Source organism: Rhodnius prolixus, unplaced genomic scaffold (assembly GCF_049639745.1).
Source record: "Rhodnius prolixus isolate KJV_2025 unplaced genomic scaffold, Rpr scaffold_2, whole genome shotgun sequence".
Classification (NCBI taxonomy): domain Eukaryota; kingdom Metazoa; phylum Arthropoda; class Insecta; order Hemiptera; family Reduviidae; genus Rhodnius; species Rhodnius prolixus.
The window spans coordinates 61,308,440-61,329,824 of NW_027411592.1; the positions used below are offsets into that span (position 1 = coordinate 61,308,440).

Below are 21,385 nucleotides of genomic sequence, written 5' to 3' on the forward strand. Positions count from 1 at the left end.
AAATCAATTTTATATTCCTTAACACGAGGTGTGGCTATTAAATAACGAGACTGATGCTGCTAAAGAAGAACTATGCATGTGCCAAATCCTTCCACGTCCAAAACGGATGAAAATATTGATTATAATTAATCAAACATTACTACCGTGAGGAGCTTGCTCAACTCCGTGAAAGAGTAAGGAAAAAACGACCCCGATTGGTGGAAGAACAAGTCCCGGGGTTCTCCATCAAGGACAACCGCGGCGCCGGCTCACACTGCATTGTCTGTCAAGACGACGTTTCTAGCCAAGTACAACATTCCAGTTTTAGGCCATCCGTCTTATTCGCCTGATCTGGCCCCATGTGACTTTAGATCTGTTCCCCGAAGTCAAATCTGCATTAAAAGGGACACGATTTCAGTCCGCTGTGAAGCTGTGAAAGAAAAAGCGGCTGACGCGTCATGCAGGAGCTCACAGAAAAAGACTTCCATCAACACGATTTCGAACAATGGTAAATTCGCATGGAGCGTTGTAGGTATAGTGGAGGAGGAGTGTATATTGAAGGTGATAATAACTAAATATGTATAAATTTAAAAGAAAATGTTTTACAGCATCAGTCTCGTTATTTAATGGCCACACCTCGTAGTTCCAGTAGTGGTATCTACATTCACACACTGAAATAGGACTTCAGAGCGGACCTTAACCACTCTTGCTCCACTAGAACTGCCCTAAAAATGACTTTTCCTGCAAAAAGATGCGATTAGTTGAAGATCTACAAGGCATGTGAAGAGTATTCAATCACGTCACACTTCCGGTTTTCACAGAGTTCCCTTAAAACGTTCAGTAGTACCCAATCCGATGTACCCTTAAAGGATTATACTATTTTTTGAACTTATTTAAGGCACATCAACATCTGAGAGATCATTGGCACCTAGAGCTTTCCGAGTTCAGTGCACTACCGGCCTTTGGACAAAGTTCTCTCGTAACATCACCGGACAACTTAGTTTTCGTAACTTAGCTTTTACCTACAACTAACACATTTCCATAATCTGACTCAGAAAATCACTTCGACTTCCAAAGCGACAGAATTCAATTTTTCCTCATTTCAACGACAGAAAGGTTCATTAATAAAATAACAATAATAGTAAAAAAATAACCTAATTAAGAGCTACTTCCTGAGATAAAAAGCCCAAACTGTTGACTCGCGTAAATAAAATTATCGTTCAAAATCGTAAAAATTATATTTACCCAAGTTACGCCTTAAAGATAAGAACTAAACAGCAGGTAAACAGTTTGTATCATTGCACCTGTGTTGCTCAATAGTTAAGATTAGCTTTGTAAAATGGCGAATAGTTTTAATTTGATTAAAAAAAAGGGGGCTTTTTTAAACTCTAGTAAAAAGTCCTGTGTCCCTCGGGACAATAAAAGGGAATTTTAGGGAAATTTTGGTGTGCCCATGTAAAGTAAAATAATGCCTAGTCTTTTTCAGAGTGGGCTTTACATCCAACTGATCAGGTGTCGTGGACGGAGGCGACTAGCAGACATGCTTTACTATAAATTTCTCATACTAACCATTAAATAAAATCCAAGGCATAGACCGGGGGAATCGAACCCACTAAACCAACAATACATCTTAGCTCTGCGGGTCTAGTCTCTTAACCGCCTAACATACTTTACTATAAATTTCTCGTATTAACCATTAAATAAAATCCAAGGCATAGACCGGGGGAATCGAACCCACTAAACCAACAATACATCTTAGCTCTGCGGGTCTAGTCTCTCAACCGCCTTAACATACTTTACTATAAATTTCTCATATTAACCATTAAATAAAATCCAAGGCATAGACCGGGGGAATCGAACCCACTAAACCAACAATACATCTTAGCTCTGCGGGTCTAGTCTCTCAACCGCCTTAACATACTTTACTGTAAATTTCTCATATTAACCATTAAATAAAATCCAAGGCATAGACCGGGGGAATCGAACCCACTAAACCAACAATACATCTTAGCTCTGCGGGTCTAGTCTCTCAACCGCCTTAACATACTTTACTGTAAATTTCTCATATTAACCATTAAATAAAATCCAAGGCATAGACCGGGGGAATCGAACCCACTAAACCAACAATACATCTTAGCTCTGCGGGTCTAGTCTCTCAACCGCCTTAACATACTTTACTGTAAATTTCTCATATTAACCATTAAATAAAATCCAAGGCATAGACCGGGGGAATCGAACCCACTAAACCAACAATACATCTTAGCTCTGCGGGTCTAGTCTCTCAACCGCCTTAACATACTTTACTGTAAATTTCTCATATTAACCATTAAATAAAATCCAAGGCATAGACCGGGGGAATCGAACCCACTAAACCAACAATACATCTTAGCTCTGCGGGTCTAGTCTCTCAACCGCCTTAACATACTTTACTGTAAATTTCTCATATTAACCATTAAATAAAATCCAAGGCATAGACCGGGGGAATCGAACCCACTAAACCAACAATACATCTTAGCTCTGCGGGTCTAGTCTCTCAACCGCCTTAACATACTTTACTATAAATTTCTCGTATTAACCATTAAATAAAATCCAAGGCATAGACCGGGGGAATCGAACCCACTAAACCAACAATACATCTTAGCTCTGCGGGTCTAGTCTCTTAACCGCCTAACATACTTTACTATAAATTTCTCGTATTAACCATTAAATAAAATCCAAGGCATAGACCGGGGGAATCGAACCCACTAAACCAACAATACATCTTAGCTCTGCGGGTCTAGTCTCTCAACCGCCTTAACATACTTTACTATAAATTTCTCATATTAACCATTAAATAAAATCCAAGGCATAGACCGGGGGAATCGAACCCACTAAACCAACAATACATCTTAGCTCTGCGGGTCTAGTCTCTCAACCGCCTTAACATACTTTACTGTAAATTTCTCATATTAACCATTAAATAAAATCCAAGGCATAGACCGGGGGAATCGAACCCACTAAACCAACAATACATCTTAGCTCTGCGGGTCTAGTCTCTCAACCGCCTTAACATACTTTACTGTAAATTTCTCATATTAACCATTAAATAAAATCCAAGGCATAGACCGGGGGAATCGAACCCACTAAACCAACAATACATCTTAGCTCTGCGGGTCTAGTCTCTCAACCGCCTTAACATACTTTACTGTAAATTTCTCATATTAACCATTAAATAAAATCCAAGGCATAGACCGGGGGAATCGAACCCACTAAACCAACAATACATCTTAGCTCTGCGGGTCTAGTCTCTTAACCGCCTAACATACTTTACTATAAATTTCTCATATTAAACTAAAATAATAAAATCTAAAGCCTAAATCGGGAATCGAATCTAGTACCTACCACACACAATACATCTCAAAGCTTAGCGAAACCTTCGGCTGTAACGGCCGAAATTTAAGGTGTGTTACCATATTCAGATACACAGCAACTGTGTGGGGGCCCCTCCCAAAGCTGGGACTAAATTTTCCTCAAGAAAATGTTAAAAAATAACTTTTAAATATAAGTTATCTCTCTGAATGAGATGAAAAATAACTTTAAAAAAAATCAATCTACCTAAGTACTTTACATAAAAATTACGAAATACTAATAAATATTTGTAGAAAATTATTAATTAACACGTGCAGAGAAGTGATTTTTCTCAAGACTCGAAAATTTTAGAAACTCATTAACATCTCAGGTAAAATTTTAGCCTAACAAAACCAAAACTATCAACCCCTAAATTGCCCTTAAAATGTTTTTTCTTCTTTGTAAGTAAAATATTAGATCTTCAATGAAGACAACAGGAAAATTTTTGGAGTAATTTCATTGAGAAAATCTTGAAAAGCGGATAATTCTATTCAGTGAATGGATGCACTTCCGGTGGAACGTTTTGAAAACCTCAATATCTAATGTATCTTGAAGGAAATATTAGATATAACTATGCACATTTTTGTTTGTATATACTGAATATTGTCAATCTCATTCAGGAATTTGTGACGACCAATATTTCGAGCAAAGTGGGTGCAAAAGAGAGGGACGATAAAAACAAGAGGCAAATAAATATCCATAATATTAAAATAGGTGTTAAAGAAATATGGAGCAATTAAAAGTCACTTACATGTGCGGCAACATTCGATAATAATCCTAAACGAAATCTGGTGTATTTTTTCATAAAAACTCTCCAAACCACATATGCCATTATAATATCCAAATCTTGAAGGGATGTTAGTATCACAAATCACCACAAAAACACATTCCCCCCTCCCTCCAACCAGAAACAAAAAATCACAAACTCTTGATTTCCAAAGAGTTTAATCAAAAATAAAATTAATAAACACTGACATTTTTTTTAAGCACCATGAATTTTTTGCTTTTTTGGGAAAAAACCAAATCACAGAAATGAAAGCATAAATAAAAAATATCAACACTAGTTCAAAAAGTAAAGCACGTTTGTTTTTCCAAAATATCAGCTGATTAGCGACCTTGAAAACCAAATACAAGTGGTACTGGTAAATGTTACGCAAATTACAAAACAAAAAAAAAGACAACTGTATTGAACTAAACGAACAATGACTATGCATAAAATACTTTAGAATAACACTTAGCATGTTTTCACGTATTGTTTATTAATTCGAACTGTTGAACTGTTTAAGTTACGCATGCGTTTGTCAGTAATTGTATTAGGTTACTGATTAGCTTCTATGTCACTAGTTCTTTAGCCGGGGCCTCTTTAGAACTACGTAACAAGTGGTGGGGAGCTGTATTGGTGCTCGCCCTTCAATTTCATCATGGAGGTAGGGATGACGGAGTATTAACTGAAGAAAATAGAAACTGTTACACAGCTGGTCAGCTGATGTGTTTTTTGGCGGTTTTACACATTTTTTACTCTACTACTTAGTAAGACAACGTGACCGTTCAGATATTTTTTGTAAATATCCCATTTGAGATCCTCCCAGGGCAAAAAAAAACACATTTCCAAATCATCATTTAGAAAAAAAAAATAACAATACACAGTACCATCAATTATACTGTGTTCTTAGCCTACCAACTCCTTTCTTTTAAAATAAGCCTTAATCAAAATTTTTTTACAAATATAAAGTTGTACAATACAATGAGTCAAACCTTAGTACAAAAGATTCAAAGAAAAGATTCATTGTAACCATGTCCGAAAAAAAAAACCTCTCAAACAAAAAGACCATTAAAAAAAATTTAAAATTCAATTAGTTAGGTTGGTACCAATTGAGAATTTTGATTACTTTCAGTTGTGTCATCTATTGAGACAGAAATCAAAATATCGAGTGTTAAAAGTTTGGCTGTGGTCTTTCTTTTGGTGGATATTTTGTAAAAATAGACCTACTTTAGCTTAAAACAACTCCTTTGGACTCCATAGTACATCAAAACAGATAATTTCAATGGCAAACTCTATTTTTTGAAAATTGGGTATAATGGTAATAATTTCTTCAATTAGTTAGTAAATAAAATAAAAATTATTTTAAAAATACTGAATTAACTAATAGTAGAATTAAAAATGCTAAAATATTTTCATTTAAAGATGAAATTAAAAATAAATTTGGGCGCCTAAACTATTATTAACCTTTACAAAACCTGCCTCCAAAACTTATAGCGTTTTGTTTACTTTTAAACAAACCTAGATTAGCTGGAAGTGGGGCTAGTAAGTTAAGTAATATGCGTACTTATAGTTTGGTTTCCTACAAATTGAATATTCTGCGAACTCTAAAGCTGTTTTAGATTGGCGAGGACAGAGCACATTTACTTTATTTCTTGCTACATGTACTTCTTTATAGCAGCTAAGTTGGAAGTTTTAACCACAAAACAAAAGTATATTAACTGTGTCTTTATTATATTACAGTGCTTAAATAGTGTGTTTTGTTCCAAATTTATGATTATCTAAATATTATTTATAGTAATTTAGACTACAAAATAACGTACGAGGCAGTTTATAGGTTAATTTGTATCAATTTACAAGGATTTGGGCAACGCTAACAGTTGTGCTGGTAAAATGGTCTTTCAATCATAACCTATAAAAACATTTTGGTTCCAAGTTAAGATTGTTTGTATTGTACATTCTCTCTAAAATTAATCTATAGAAGAGGACAAAAAAAAATTCACGTTTCTTACTATTGTTTTTCAAAGTTTACAGATTACAGTTTTCAAAATTTTCGAGGAAGATGTTTGCCCTAGAAAACTAGAAATGATTTTCACTAAAAAGAAAAGCTTATTAGAAATTGGAAATGGAAAACTTGAGTAAAATGTGAATCTTGTGATTGAAACTGGAAGTATGGATGTTTTTGATCCAAGAAGTACTTAAAAAACTGATCTCGCTACTTTAAAAAAAAAACATTTAAGGATCTTCTTTTAAATACTTTGTTTGCCATTCTTGTGTCTTATTTTCTATTGTCTACAAGGAAAATTTAACTTCAACACCCACTGGTTTTTGTTCAGCAAACTCTTTTGTTCCAGCTCTACTGAAACTTTGTAGAAATTCCAGCTCTACTGAAACTTTGTAGGAATTCCAGCTCTACTGAAACTGTGTAGGAATTACATTCCTAAACATACATTGAACCTTTCCCTTGCTACCCTTTGTGACATTCTAATTGTAATAACAATTTTGAACTTACTGCAATTTTTTGTGCAGGGCTAACCTCAGACAGTTACTGATTTAAAAAAAACCTAAACAATTCTGCTCTAGTCTGCCTCAAAATATTTTAAGTGTTAGATTAACAATTTATTTTTGATTACAGGGTAATTTGACTTTGTATTCAGTACAAGAAGGAAATCAATTATAAGAATGAATACACCTTAATATTGATTTGAATACAGCAGGCTTCCATGGAAAACCTGTGAACGAATTTCAAGAATACTTAAGAACAATTGAAATGACAAAAAAAAACTAAGGAAGAATCTTCTTTTTTGGAATTCAGTGGTAAGGTTAGTAATTTTCGTATTTTAAGCATTTTCTTTCAAAAAATTAAAAAGGAATAAATGTATTTACCCACTTCTTAAAGAGTTCTTGTTGGCGGTCACTGTGTGGGGTATCCTACATTTCTTTGACAATAACGAATGATCTACTGGACCTGCACCCTCCAAAAAACAAACCTAAACTACTCACAGGACCTATGGGGTAATTTTTGCGTTCCAAAAGACTCACAAAGCTAAGAAGAAATATTGGACATATTCTGGAGAACCCACACCAGATTTTCTAAGGGCAGCAATGGTTTTTCAAATATACTCTCAACCACTAAAATAACCATTTTTCTTGTTTTTAAATCGTGTTAGAATTAAACCCAAAAAAAAATTGTTGAAAACGTAGTTAGAGTTACGCATAATAAGCGTTGCATGCCTGGATAACATTGATTTTATCCATTCTAGCTTGCATATTGATTGAATGCCCAGATTGATTTCATGACTTTCACCTTTCATCAAGGATAGACTGAAATCTCTACACCAAAACTACCTCTACCTCTGATGAAAGGATGAAATTCTTGGAAACAGATCAGGGATACAATAAAGATGCATGGCTACGACAGAACAAAAAAAATTAATGATGTTAAAAAAAAAAGCATCTTAGAAAATTTGTAAATCAATCAAATAAAATTTAAATAGCCATAATATATTTTTTTGTTTTTTTTGGCACATCAACAGCTGAGGTTATTAGCGCCCGGAGCTTTTTTTCAGTGCACAGCCCCGGCCTTCGGACAGTGTTCTCTCGTTACAAGACAACACTGCCCATCACCGGGGACAGTGAGCTGTAAGAAGCTCCTAGGAAGAGAAAATGTAAGAGAAATTGCCATAAAATTTTTTATTCATCATTTAAGGCGCGTCTCAACAACCGAGATTATTAGCGCCCGGAGCTTTTTTCAATGCACAGCCGTTTTCCGGACAGTGTTCTCTCGTTGCAAGACAACACTGTCCATCACCGGCGATAGTGAGCTGTAAGAAGCTCCTAGGAAGAGAAAATCTAAGAGAAATTGCCATAATATTTTTTATTCATCATTTAAGGCGCATCAACAGCTGAGGTTATTAGCGCCCGGAGCTTTTTTTCAGTGCACAGCCCCGGCCTTCGGACAGTGTTCTCTCGTTACAAGACAACACTGCCCATCACCGGGGACAGTGAGCTGTAAGAAGCTCCTAGGAAGAGAAAATGTAAGAGAAATTGCCATAATATTTTTTATTCATCATTTAAGGCGCATCAACAGCTGAGGTTATTAGCGCCCGGAGCTTTTTTTCAGTGCACAGCCCCGGCCTTCGGACAGTGTTCTCTCGTTACAAGACAGCACTGCCCATCACCGGGGACAGTGAGCTGTAAGAAGCTCCTAGGAAGAGAAAATGTAAGAGAAATTGCCATAAAATTTTTTATTCATCATTTAAGGCGCGTCTCAACAACCGAGATTATTAGCGCCCGGAGCTTTTTTCAATGCACAGCCGTTTTCCGGACAGTGTTCTCTCGTTGCAAGACAACACTGTCCATCACCGGCGATAGTGAGCTGTAAGAAGCTCCTAGGAAGAGAAAATCTAAGAGAAATTGCCATAATATTTTTTATTCATCATTTAAGGCGCATCAACAGCTGAGGTTATTAGCGCCCGGAGCTTTTTTTCAGTGCACAGCCCCGGCCTTCGGACAGTGTTCTCTCGTTACAAGACAACACTGCCCATCACCGGGGACAGTGAGCTGTAAGAAGCTCCTAGGAAGAGAAAATGTAAGAGAAATTGCCATAATATTTTTTATTCATCATTTAAGGCGCGTCAACAACCGAGGTTATTAGCGCCCGGAGCTTTTTTTCAGTGCACAGCCCCGGCCTTCGGACAGTGTTCTCTCGTTACAAGACAACACTGCCCATCACCGGGGACAGTGAGCTGTAAGAAGCTCCTAGGAAGAGAAAATGTAAGAGAAATTGCCATAATATTTTTTATTCATCATTTAAGGCGCGTCAACAACCGAGGTTATTAGCGCCCGGAGCTTTTTTTCAGTGCACAGCCCCGGTTTTCGGACTGTGTTCTCTCGTTACAAGACAACACTGCCCATCACCGGGGACAGTGAGCTGTAAGAAGCTCCTAGGAAGAAAAAATGTAAGAGAAATTGCCATAATATTTTTTATTCATCATTTAAGGCGCGTCAACAACCGAGATTATTAGCGCCCGGAGCTTTTTTCAATGCACAGCCCCGGCCTTCGGACAGTGTTCTCTCGTTACAAGACAACACTGCCCATCACCGGGGACAGTGAGCTGTAAGAAGCTCCTAGGAAGAGAAAATGTAAGAGAAATTGCCATAATATTTTTTATTCATCATTTAAGGCGCGTCAACAACCGAGGTTATTAGCGCCCGGAGCCTTTTATCAGTGCACAGCCCCGGCCTTCGGACAGTGTTCTCTCGTTACAAGACAACACTGCCCATCACCGGGGACAGTGAGCTGTAAGAAGCTCCTAGGAAGAGAAAATGTAAGAGAAATTGCCATAATATTTTTTATTCATCATTTAAGGCGCGTCAACAACCGAGATTATTAGCGCCCGGAGCTTTTTTCAATGCACAGCCGGTTTCCGGACAGTGTTCTCTCGTTGCAAGACAACACTGCCCATCACCGGGGACAGTGAGCTGTAAGAAGCTCCTAGGAAGAGAAAATGTAAGAGAAATTGCCATAATATTTTTGATTCATCATTTAAGGCGCGTCAACAACCGAGATTATTAGCGCCCGGAGCTTTTTTCAATGCACAGCCGGTTTCCGGACAGTGTTCTCTCGTTGCAAGACAACACTGCCCATCACCGGGGACAGTGAGCTGTAAGAAGCTCCTAGGAAGCGAAAATGTAAGAGAAATTGCCATAATATTTTTGATTCATCATTTAAGGCGCGTCAACAACCGAGATTATTAGCGCCCGGAGCTTTTTTCAATGCACAGCCGTTTTCCGGACAGTGTTCTCTCGTTGCAAGACAACACTGTCCATCACCGGCGATAGTGAGCTGTAAGAAGCTCCTAGGAAGAGAAAATCTAAGAGAAATTGCCATAATATTTTTTATTCATCATTTAAGGCGCGTCAACAACCGAGGTTATTAGCGCCCGGAGCTTTTTTTCAGTGCACAGCCCCGGCCTTCGGACAGTGTTCTCTCGTTACAAGACAACACTGCCCATCACCGGGGACAGTGAGCTGTAAGAAGCTCCTAGGAAGAGAAAATGTAAGAGAAATTGCCATAAAATTTTTTATTCATCATTTAAGGCGCGTCTCAACAACCGAGATTATTAGCGCCCGGAGCTTTTTTCAATGCACAGCCGTTTTCCGGACAGTGTTCTCTCGTTGCAAGACAACACTGTCCATCACCGGCGATAGTGAGCTGTAAGAAGCTCCTAGGAAGAGAAAATCTAAGAGAAATTGCAATAATATATTTATTTATTTATTTTTTTTTCTTATCTTATGATATTTGAAAATCTTGACGCCAAGATTTGGGAAATTAAATGTGGCCGATCTCACTAATCACTCGCGAACATGGACACTCCCGAAAAAAAGAGTATTTGTAGTTATTAAAACAATAAAAAATAAAGATTAATAAAAAAAGCATGCTACTATGATAAAAGTTATGATATTTGTAGTAGCTGTGTGTTATTTGTAGTATTTGTTTGACATTACTCGTAGTATTTTATTACTTGACAAAATTTGAAATCCTGTATTGCATAGTTATTGAATTTTAGAAGCCATGGAAATAATTAAAAAGTAAAAAATTGATTTAGAAATCATTGTACCTTGAAGAGAGTTTCTGAAGAGCTACATTTTCCAGCTTCCAGGGCACTAAACACATCACTCCCGATTTTTTTTTTTAAACACTCCCGAACCGGGATAAAAATATCTGCAAAAAAAAAGAAAAGGAAGAAATTATTGAAAGATTAGATGACTGAATTAAAAAAAAAAAAATGCAAAATTTTAACTTTTAAAGTTTCAAATGTGATAACTATGTTTTACAATCTTTTTTTTTTTGTATATGTTTTAGAGCCAAGGCCAATTTTCATTATATCTACACCCCTCAAAAAGAAAAAAGAAATGGAAAAAGGAGAAAAATTGGTCTGTATCAAAGAAAATTTTCCCGTTTTAAAAAATATGAAGATATAATTATTGTGTTGGGCGAGAGATCTGCAAAGCTAGTATGCATTTTGTGGTACTGGGCTCGATTCCCCGGTCTAGAGGTCTTGGATTTTATTTAATGGTTAATAAAAGTAATTCACAGTAAAGTATGGTTTGCTAGTCGCCTCCGTCCACGACATTCTGAAAAAGTAGGCGACTACTTTACTTTACTTTGTAACCAGGATAGCCTAAAATAATAATAATAATAATAAATATTTAGCATTGACAGGGTAAAGTTCATCTAAAGAATGCTACCCGCTGAGAGCGAGGTGAGGCACTCCGCTACTAGTGCTCTCGGCGTATGGTTCTTATGTTGTATCTCCTAGTTTGTGACAAACTAGTGTACATTTTGTATTATATATGTTATCTATTACCTTCAATATATGGTTGTATCTTATGGGAAAATTAATGTGATTTTTGGTGCCCACATACGGATCCCTCCCATCCTCACCTGGTCTGGCCGAGGAGAAAAATTTATTATTTTTTGTGAACTGGTAAAAGCCAGGTAAGATTAACATCTATTTACCTTGAGACGCTGCTGTTTTCCGGGTCATAACTTATTGTGTTCTTATAGTGTTCAGTGAAATAAAAATCAATTGTAAAAAAACGTTTAGTGTAAAAGTGTTTAAGTTAGAAAATTCAAAGGATTTTCCTTTAAACCAGGTAACTTGTGATTTTTAGTAATTTAGTTATAATTATTTCCACATAACTACACAGCGCTGCCCATATTGTTTTTTTTTTTTTTTAACCTGCTCAAGTTGTTACCTTAAAAGAATGCTTTAATTTCTTAATAATGACCAATCAATAACGATGTCAAACCATAGTTATATAAAAAAGAAAATGAATCTAAAGAATTATTTTGATAGAAAAATGTATTCACGTTTAGTGGTAATCTGAAAATATACCATCAATTTCATAAGATTCGTTCGCGATTAATATGCACAAAAAAAAATTATTAAATAACGCAAAATTACTAGAATTTTGAATTTGAATTTGAAAATGTTTATTTACAATTTAAAATTTTTTATACAAATATATATAAAAGGAGGTTTCAGGCTGCATGCCTATATCCTCTCCACAACATATTAACATTTACATTGGGTACAAGTCCAACTTAATGCTAAGGCCAAAAATTTAAAAAAAACCTTACTACATAAGATTAATTAAAGCAAGATATGCTTTAGCCTTTTGTGTTTGTATTTTCTATAATTAAGAGAACTTAAGTTATAGCCCATAATACTTTTTATATGCGGGTAGGGACTATGTGTACAGGAAGTTACAAAGTTTTCCGTAGCGTTGTAGATAAATGTGGACACGCTGGCAACATCAAGTGCTGCATGCATGTAATCTATGGGTGTCCACCGGGGATATGACCCAACTAACCTTAAGCATTTGTTTTGGACTCTTTGTAACTTCCCGTAATTGGTGCAACAAGTATTGGACCACACAGGGGCTGCATATAGTAGTACGGAGCGGATATAGAGATAGTAGATAAGTTTTTTATTAAGAAAATCTAAGTTAGAGTTGCGGTTCAAAAGAGGAAAGAGACTGCACATAATTCCTACCGCTTTATCGCACACTGAGTTTATGTGTTTGGTGAAAGTTAATTTGGAGTCGTAACACCAACCCGAGGTATTTAACTTCCTTGCTCCACGGAAGGGAGTCGCCGTTAATTTGGACAAATCTATTCACAACCGGTCTGCGGCGTGTAAACAAAATAATTTTCTCAGTCAGCTTACTAAGACAAGGAAGTAAGGAGATTGGCCGATAACTGCTTGTTAAAGAGGGGTCTTTACCAGGTTTAGCAATGACAATAATTTTTGCCATTTTCCATATATCAGGAAAGTAGCCGAACATAATAATGTGATTAATTATTTTAGTAAGGTGGATTAGACACTTTTTGGAAATGTTTTTCATAATTTTGGAATTTATTCCGTCTATGCCGGGGGCTTTGCTATTTTTTAATCTTCTTATTTCTCTTCCTAATTCTTTTGGTGTTGTTAAGATACATTCATCAGGTTTTAGATGTGGAGTGAAATAATTTTTAGCGACTGAGATTACTTTACGGGTAAAGGTAGGAACACCTAAGCTAGAATTCATAATGTGCACTTTCTCAAAGAAATCTGCAAAGTGGCATCTTTGCTTATTAAACCAACAATATTCAAGAATTGCAATAAACGAGCTGACGAAATTAAAATAAGATAAGTTTGGTCAAAGAAAAGAGACTCTCGCAATGTAGCACAAAGTTGTAACAGTCAACAGTTCAAAGTACATACAATTGGTAGGAACACTAAATATTTGCCAATGAAGAGGATTAAAATTAATTAACTTAAAAGAAAATTAATTTTGTAACTTCACTATTTTAGCAAACCATGAAAATTACTAGAAAAAATCATTTTAAAAAGTGTTTTTCTCAAAAAAATAACCCCTCAAAAATATGACATTAAATATTTTCAAAGATTTGATCCAATAAATTCCAAGTAAAAAGTTCATTACATCATTCAAAGATGGCAACAGAAGGTGGTCCACCCACTTTGAGAAAATTTTCAGAATCAAGAACAATAAATACCTAAATTTTAATAAAATTCATTAAAATTTTATTAATTACTTAAAAATAAAAACCATTATCAAGCTTAAATTGTACAATTAAACTTATTACTAAGTTGATTTTATTAAAAATGTAAAGAGATTTTTTTCAACTCGCCATATTGAACAATAAGAAATCTAATACCCCATATTTCCAATCACTTTTTCTGAAAGTAATCTGTTAGGAAATTTAAGAATTTTTATATCCTTTTACACCATATAATCTAGTTTATTGATTTTATAATAAATTAGCCTAGATTTCTTAAATTTAACCCAATAAAAGTTTAATTAAAATTCCACTTACGTGAGATAAGAAGTTGTGAAGAGTCCACACACAGCACATCTCATGGGAGACGAGATTTTATGACGTCACTGATTATTAATAAATTTTTATTGTTAAAATTATAAATTAATTACTGTTTTTTTTTGTTTTAAATTAAAATTTATTGTGTAAAATAGTAATTTTAATGAATGGATATAAATTTTCTTGATGATTTGTTCAAAACAGAATTTTGTGAGAAGATGAGATAAAATGGATAACGAAATTTATCGTTTTAATAATTTGTTTAAATTAATTTAAAGTTAATTTTAAATTAATTTAAATTATATTTTATTATAATTGATTTAAATATAATTTAACTTTCAGGTAAAAGCTGCCGTTTGTTACGTCATCCACACTTTGCCATTTGTGTATCCCCTTGTTCAACAATTTCATTTGTAATGGCGTCATTGATTATTTTCTTTTTTTAAATTATTTACAGTGAAAATTATATTAAATTGTGTTGTGAAAATTGTCAATAAAGTAGCATTTTCCAAAAAAAAAGCAAAAAAAAAACAGTTTGGTTCATTGGTCCACTTAAAAACCAGCAATATGTGAATTCTTGTAAAACTAGGAACAGAAAAACATTTTGGGTAAGTTTTTAACAATTTTTCTTCTTTTTTTTTAAGATGAATATTTTAAGAAATTAACTTTTATTTAAAAGATGGTTAATATTAATGGTACAAAAAGCTGTAAGTATCCTCTGATTTAAAATAAGATTAAAGATTTAAAAGAGAGTATGAAAAACTTATTTAAACTTTTCTTGCAAAAAAAAACAAAAAACAACATTTATTGGGCAACCATCTTTTAAAATATGTAGATCTAAGGGAAAATGAAAAACCATGATTTTAGTGCTTTTTCTTGGCAAAGCACGTATTTTTCATTTTTCATTTTATATCTTGTAAGTTTCTTAGGCGACCATACCTTTCTTAGGTGACCAATTAAAAAAAAAATTCCAGTATTATGATTAGGGTTGCCATAACTCTATAAAGTTCCAAAGAAAGGTACATACCTAAACAAAAAAAATAGGTACATACTGGGCCGTCGACAGGATTTTGGGGCCCAGGAATATACAGGGTGTTCAGCATAAGACTTCGCGTTACTTCGGGAGGCGATTCTGGGCATCATTTGCAACAAAAAAGTCTATATAAACTATGGCTTGATTCGGCTTCGTTTTATAGATATTTTTAATTTTACGTTTTTTTTCAAGGTATTACTACTTTTTAGCAAACAGTTGTCTATATTTCTCAAACTATTAAAGCTTCAGCGATTTCAGTAAGCTCATTAAAAAGGTTAAATTTCCTTTTAAATAAGCAAATTTATATTCCAAAATAATAATATCAAGTATTTCACTTTGTGGCCCAAACATAAGAAATGGCAAGTTTCTAATTATTTCCAAAAACTTTGATTTAATTTTTCACAAATATATTACGTATGTTTAAAACGTGCACTACACATGAAAAACATCTACATACAATCTATATACAAATGTATACCTTTCGAAAGGTATACAATGCATAGGGGTTATTTTAAAAATTGATGCAGAAATCTGGGATTAATTGCAAAAAAGTAGACCTCAAAACAGCGTCGGCATTATGAAAGGAATTCACCATACAGCCAGCATCTTCTAGGTGCTTATCACTAGAATATCACTCACTCTCCATTCTTACTTATAAATACATTCGCTTCACACATTCATCCCTCTAGTATATACAAACTATTTACATACAAACTTACAGCTAGTGGATAGATCAGTACTCTATATCCTGCCATCCTTATAGCTTAACAGAAATTAAAATCACCGTAATCCTTCTCTAATCATTTTCTTGCATTCATTCTATAACTTTTAAATACATTCATATTTCATTGCTAGCTCTGCTATAGACTTAAGCAGAGCGAATGTCTTCGTAGCGAAATGGTGCATCTAAATACCTGTATATATCGTCAAACATTCGTTGCCCTTCTACTACAAAACGTGAGGACATATCATTATTACATATTTGAAATCCTCCTCCTCATTGCAATCTACGCAAAGAGGAGTGGAGGACCTTTTTGTTGATCCTGTGAAGATACGATACACACACAGCGTGGTTCGCTCTCAGCCTGCTTATTGTCGTAACAACCCATTTATTAGTGACATTTTTTGCATTTTGTTCATCGATACATCCAATAACCTGTTGACCTATTCATGATCAGTTAGAACAGAAAAACAAAACGCCAAATGAAGAAGTCTCAGAAGTCAGAACTTAAATCAAAAATACAATAAAATAAATTAGATTTGTGTGTGAATAATATCTGGAAAAAGGACAAAAGGCGTCTCCTTTCCTAATTTAAGAAAGGACAAGGACAACCAGGTGTTAAAAAAGGACTGTCCTTTCCAAAAAAAAAAAAGGGCAGTTAGCAACCCTAATTATGATTCGCTACTAGGTAAAAGAAGTATTGTAATCCAAGAGAAGTCTTGCTTTTGTGGTGCCATTCGTTATCCAGACACTTAAATACTAAATTACTTCCCAGCTTTTTCTGGTGTTCCCGTTCTTGTGTTTCAGCAAGATGTAAGATGCATCAAGTCTTCAAGGATATACAGTTCAACCTGTCATTTTCCTGTAGAATTCTTTTATCTTTTTTTTTTTATAGGAAATGAGTTTAGAACTGTGTAACTCATTTTGTTATTGGAATTGAAGCTCTCTTTTGATTTGTAACATTTTATTGCTAGTGAATTGTAAGTTTTGATTTTCGACCGGTTGTTAATTGATTGATTTTGGGTAATATTGAGGTGCGGTCAATAAAAATTCACTAACAAAATTTCTTTTCTTCATTACCAACGTTTCGGTAAATATAATTACCTTCTTCAGGATATTGTAACATTTAATGCTACATCATCATAACTGTTGACAACAAAAATTTTTGTCTTTTGTTGTCTCGGAGAGAGTTTAGCTCTATCGTCTAAGTCTAAAGCAGTGGTGGTTCCCAACCTTTTTTTTTATGACCAGGGACCATTTTAATATTTTTTGTTGTTCAGCAGGGACCACAAAGTTCAGCATCACAGTAAACTACTTTTAGATTTTACAAATAAACGGTCAATTAACATTTTGATTATGTTTTTCAGTTATATTAATGTGCTTTTTTTGAGCTTGCATTTTCTTAACAAGATGGAGTAGTATTCCTGGGATTGATGAGATTGCTCCGAAGCTACACGCGCGTATCATCATTTGCTTTTAGTGTTGACTCCTGGACGCTCGCTCGACGTCCCCATTCACCGCGCCGTCGTCGCCGCACACGCGGCCGCATGTCAGATAAATATATTATTATGTTTAAAGTGTTTCGCGGACCATATTTTAGACTCTAAAAGAGTGTTTTTAAGTTGTCTATCAAAAGCGTCCAGTTCTTTTGAATCTAGTATGGGGGATTCCAAGTAAATCTTAACATCAGAATAAAACAGAAAAAAGTAAATAATGTATTTGAATAGTTTCTTTAATCAAGCATTCTAATCCGGGAGGTCTTAAGGATTAAAGATTTAAATAACTGGCCAATTATCTCACAGAAGATATAAAATTAAATCTTCTTTTGATTCTCTTTTAAGCTGGGTATTTAAGTATTAAAATGTTTTGAATCTTTTACTATTTAATGAAAAAATTAACCATTATCTGTTTACATTTTATTGCTTACATGTTTTTTTGTATTTTATAATTTTTATAATTAACCTTATTGATATAAACAAAATATAACCAAAACTATTCCCTCACATACTAGTCTTGTTAGTGCTGCTGCCATGCGGCAAAATGGGAAAACTCTAGCATCCATTACTTGCATTGCATAGTGTCGCAGTCTGAGAAATTACTAGGTTAACTAATTCTTAGAATCTAGTTCTTAGATATTATTTATCTTTTTAAAGATTCTCTCTAAAAATTACTTTCTTTGAATAGGAGTAATGTTTGTTTTTCGTGAATATAACATAACTGACAATTAAGTTAATATAAAACTAAGTTTAAAATTGGAATTTTTTTTAAGCTTTATTTTTTATTTTTTGGATAGCTCCATTTTTATACTAAGTCTGGTGGTCAAGGATGTTAATTCAATTACTGATAAATCGCTAATGAAGCCCTAAATTGGTCAATAATATAAATTAGAGCGTCATTTAAGTGACTAGTGTAAAAGCTTCAAAAAACGAACTTCTTTCTTGGGGGTCCATTAGTGCTTGTAGCTTCTTTTTTTTCAGTGCACTGCCAGCCTCTGCACAGTGTTATCTCGTTACAGAGAACACTGTCGCATCACTGGACAGTGAGCTAGCTGTAAGTATGTAGCTCCTAGGAAGTGAAACTTGTGCAAGTTCAACTTTTAGATACTTGGAATCGATGGGAGCCTGTCCTGGGGATCACCAAGGTGTACGGTTCGTGCGGCTCTCATTGGATTGGATCTCTGGAGGGAGCTGGAGAATAACTGGGTTAATGTGTTCTGGGGGTGTCAATCACGGTAAGTGGTTTGATGTCTTGGCTGTGCAACCCTTGTGTTTAGATAGAAATCAGATTATTCTGATTACGCACAGAGGCATGGGGTAGCTTCAGGAAGCATTTGAACAAGGTGGAGGCTTATTAGCTCGAAACCGTTGTGCAGATTGTGTCAGGAAGAGGAGGAAAAGGCCTCTCACCTGTTGTTCGACTGTGTTGCAATCGAGCGATTGCGCTATAAACCTTTGGAACCTTAAAACCAAAGGAGATAGTAGAGCATAAAGAACTAGTAGGGAAAGTCCTCAACCTCTTCTTTAGTAGAGGAGGTTTCATCTACTAGATCCAAAAAGAGGGCTGGCACCATAAGCCTCTTGTGGTTGCGGTGCCGTTGGGCGTAGGTCCCCGTCCTGTTTCTAATTCTAGGTACCCATCCTCTAACAACTTCTCATGACCTGTATTTTATGACCACGGTAGGTAAATCCGATATGGAGGAGTACCTTAGGGAAAGATTTTATTGATACAAAATTACAGCATCATTCCAGCCAACATCCAGCCTTGGATAACCACACTACGCTCCCGCTGCTAAATAAATAGGTTTCCAATTCTCCAGAATTGCAGTAAATCCGAACGCGATGTCTCTCTCTCAGCGATGAGCTTGGTTGTTTCCCACCAGTTTTTGGGGGGATGAGAATGCTTTCTTATCAACGTCTTCCTGGATATTATTTCATTGCCCATCCTCTAGATGTCCTAGATTTGGGGGGGGGGGGGTTAAAATATTTCTTTATGATCACACGCAAATCCACGTGGTTTAGAAAGGTTTGGATATAACCCCCCCGTTTTGGTTAAAAAATAAAAAGTGCTAACCAGCAACCAGCACTGATATTGAGGTCAACCACTCACACACACGTATATATTCCGTGATGTTTCTGAAATAGCGGAAATAGCTCGATAGCCTAAACTGTTTGCTTGATCATGGCGTGTCATTCTTGCCAACCTAACCCAAAAAAGCTGTACACTAACACTAGAAGTGTTAGCACACTGATAAGAAGTGGGACTTCGTGTGAGTATCCATTACGTTACCGTTTCAGACATACCAGATGAAGAATAGTACAAGTCACTTCCTGTGCCGACTGTGGCGGTTAGGGTGGGGGACAGTTTTCAGGCCGGAAACGCCACCTTTTTATCTGCCATTCTTATTGGCCTCAAACTGTCGTATTTTTTAATGGGATGGTTGTTAGAATACTTTTTCTACTTATTTCTACTTATAATTTTCTTTTTCTAACTCCTGGAAAGTGAAGTACTGGATCGCCGGAAGTACAAGTTTTGAGAGGGCTCATGAACACGAAAATAAAAGTTAGCCAACAGTGTGTTTACATCTAACTCGAACTTAGTATTCTCTGCTTCCGCTTCGGATACCAACATTTTGGTCCCGGTATCCGTCGACAGGAAATGCGTCTTTAGATACGATTTCTTTTTGGTTGGCTTTCTATTTTGATACCTGATTCGAATCCTGGGAGACCTTGGATTTCATTTAATGTTTAATATGAGAAATTTATATTAAAGTATGTTAGGCGATTAAAAGACTAGACCCTCAATGCTAAGATGTATTGTTGGTTTAGTGGGTTCGATTCCCCCGGTCTAGGCCTTGGATTTTATTTAATGGTTAATATGAGAAATTTAATAGTAAAGTATGTTAGGCGGTTAAGAGACTAGACCCGCAATGCTATGATGTATTGTTGGTTTAGTGGGTTCGATTCCCGGTCTAAGGCCTTGGATTTTATTTAATGGTTAATATGAGAAATTTATAGTAAAGTATGATAGGCGGTTAAGGGACTAGACCCGCAATGCTAAGATGTATTGTTGGTTAGTGGGTTCGATTCCCTGTGTTTAGACCTTGGATTTTATTTAATGGTTAATAATAGAAATTTATAGTAAAGTATGTTTGCTAGTCGCCTCCGTCCACGGCACCTAATTTGGTAGTTGGATGTAAAGTGTGCCTGAACAAAATTGGCATTTACTTTACATTGTACTCAATTTGGAGGGTGTCCTAGCTGCGATGGGTCTAGCTGCGGATCTTGTAGCGTTTCATATTCTTGGAGCACGAGTATACATATATTGTGCTCGCAAACGATTCCTAATGTTTTTAGCGCCTACGATTCGAAATGGGAGGAGGGTCCGAAGGCTTTGCTCACGTTTTGCCCTGTCGTTTTTTGAATGATGAAGGGCTGATTTGAGCCTGTTTCTTAGAAGACTTCGGTTCTATCATTCTGGAATATCCTTCCCCTAGAAGGTATCTTTTTTTTCGGAGCTATCACACCTAACTGTCTGGTTTCCCGTTCCCAAATCTTGGCAGCCAGCTAAGTTACCGCGTGCCACGTGTAGCTCATCGACACTGGAAGCTGTGTTAAAAATACAACCAAAACTAATATACCCTTTCATCCACTACAATCTATTCGCCAGACAAGCTCGCCTATTATTCAGCAGCTGTATGTTCCCACAGTCCGCTTCTGATCACGCGCCCGGTAGCATAGTAATGCATCTGGAAATAGATCCAAAATCCCGGGTTAGAGAAAAGGTTAAAAAAAAATACACCCACTTTCAATCCACGAAAAATTTGTAGGCTATTTGTCAGATTGAGGAGTAAGCGATAGTCGGTTAAGAGTGTCGTCAAGGATTTGTGCTTCTCCCAGTGTAAGAAAAACATGATAAACATTCATGAGGGTGAGAGAAAAAAAAAGAGAAAATAACACTCTAGTGAGAAAATATATTTCAAGTGTGCTAAAAGTGTTTCTCACACCAAACACATCTCCTCCGCCCCTTTATACTCCGCACAGACCTGCATGTTCATACCCCTCCCCTCGCTTGCTTCTCTTACGTCAGTGTGTTCAAAGGAGACCATCGATTCCAATA

General features: G+C 35.7%; 2 protein-coding genes across 12 annotated transcripts in view; one reads left to right on the top strand and one right to left on the bottom strand.

Moving 5' to 3' along the window:
* Positions 1-14,397, bottom strand: part of LOC141448503 (uncharacterized) — a 573,566-nt gene extending 559,169 nt beyond the window's left edge. Inside the window, exons 1-3 of the mRNA XM_074116881.1 lie at positions 14,388-14,397; positions 14,016-14,054; positions 10,750-10,853 (exon numbers count right to left, since the gene is read on the bottom strand). Of these exons, the coding sequence (XP_073972982.1) occupies positions 10,750-10,853; positions 14,016-14,054; positions 14,388-14,397 (153 nt within the window). The remainder of the gene's footprint in view (positions 1-10,749; positions 10,854-14,015; positions 14,055-14,387) is intronic.
* LOC141450087 (uncharacterized) overlaps positions 5,246-21,385 on the top strand; it is a 73,135-nt gene continuing 56,995 nt past the window's right edge. For 2 of the 11 annotated variants that reach the window (XM_074120132.1, XM_074120139.1), the window contains exons 1-4: positions 5,621-5,838; positions 6,762-6,948; positions 10,995-11,788; positions 14,358-14,623. The gene's annotated coding sequence lies outside the window, so the exon portion shown is untranslated. Of the gene's footprint in view, positions 5,448-5,620; positions 5,839-5,924; positions 6,015-6,054; positions 6,297-6,761; positions 6,949-10,994; positions 11,789-14,357; positions 14,624-21,385 lie in introns of those variants that run through there. The other 9 variants (XM_074120135.1, XM_074120136.1, XM_074120133.1 and 6 more) reach the window with 9 other exon arrangements.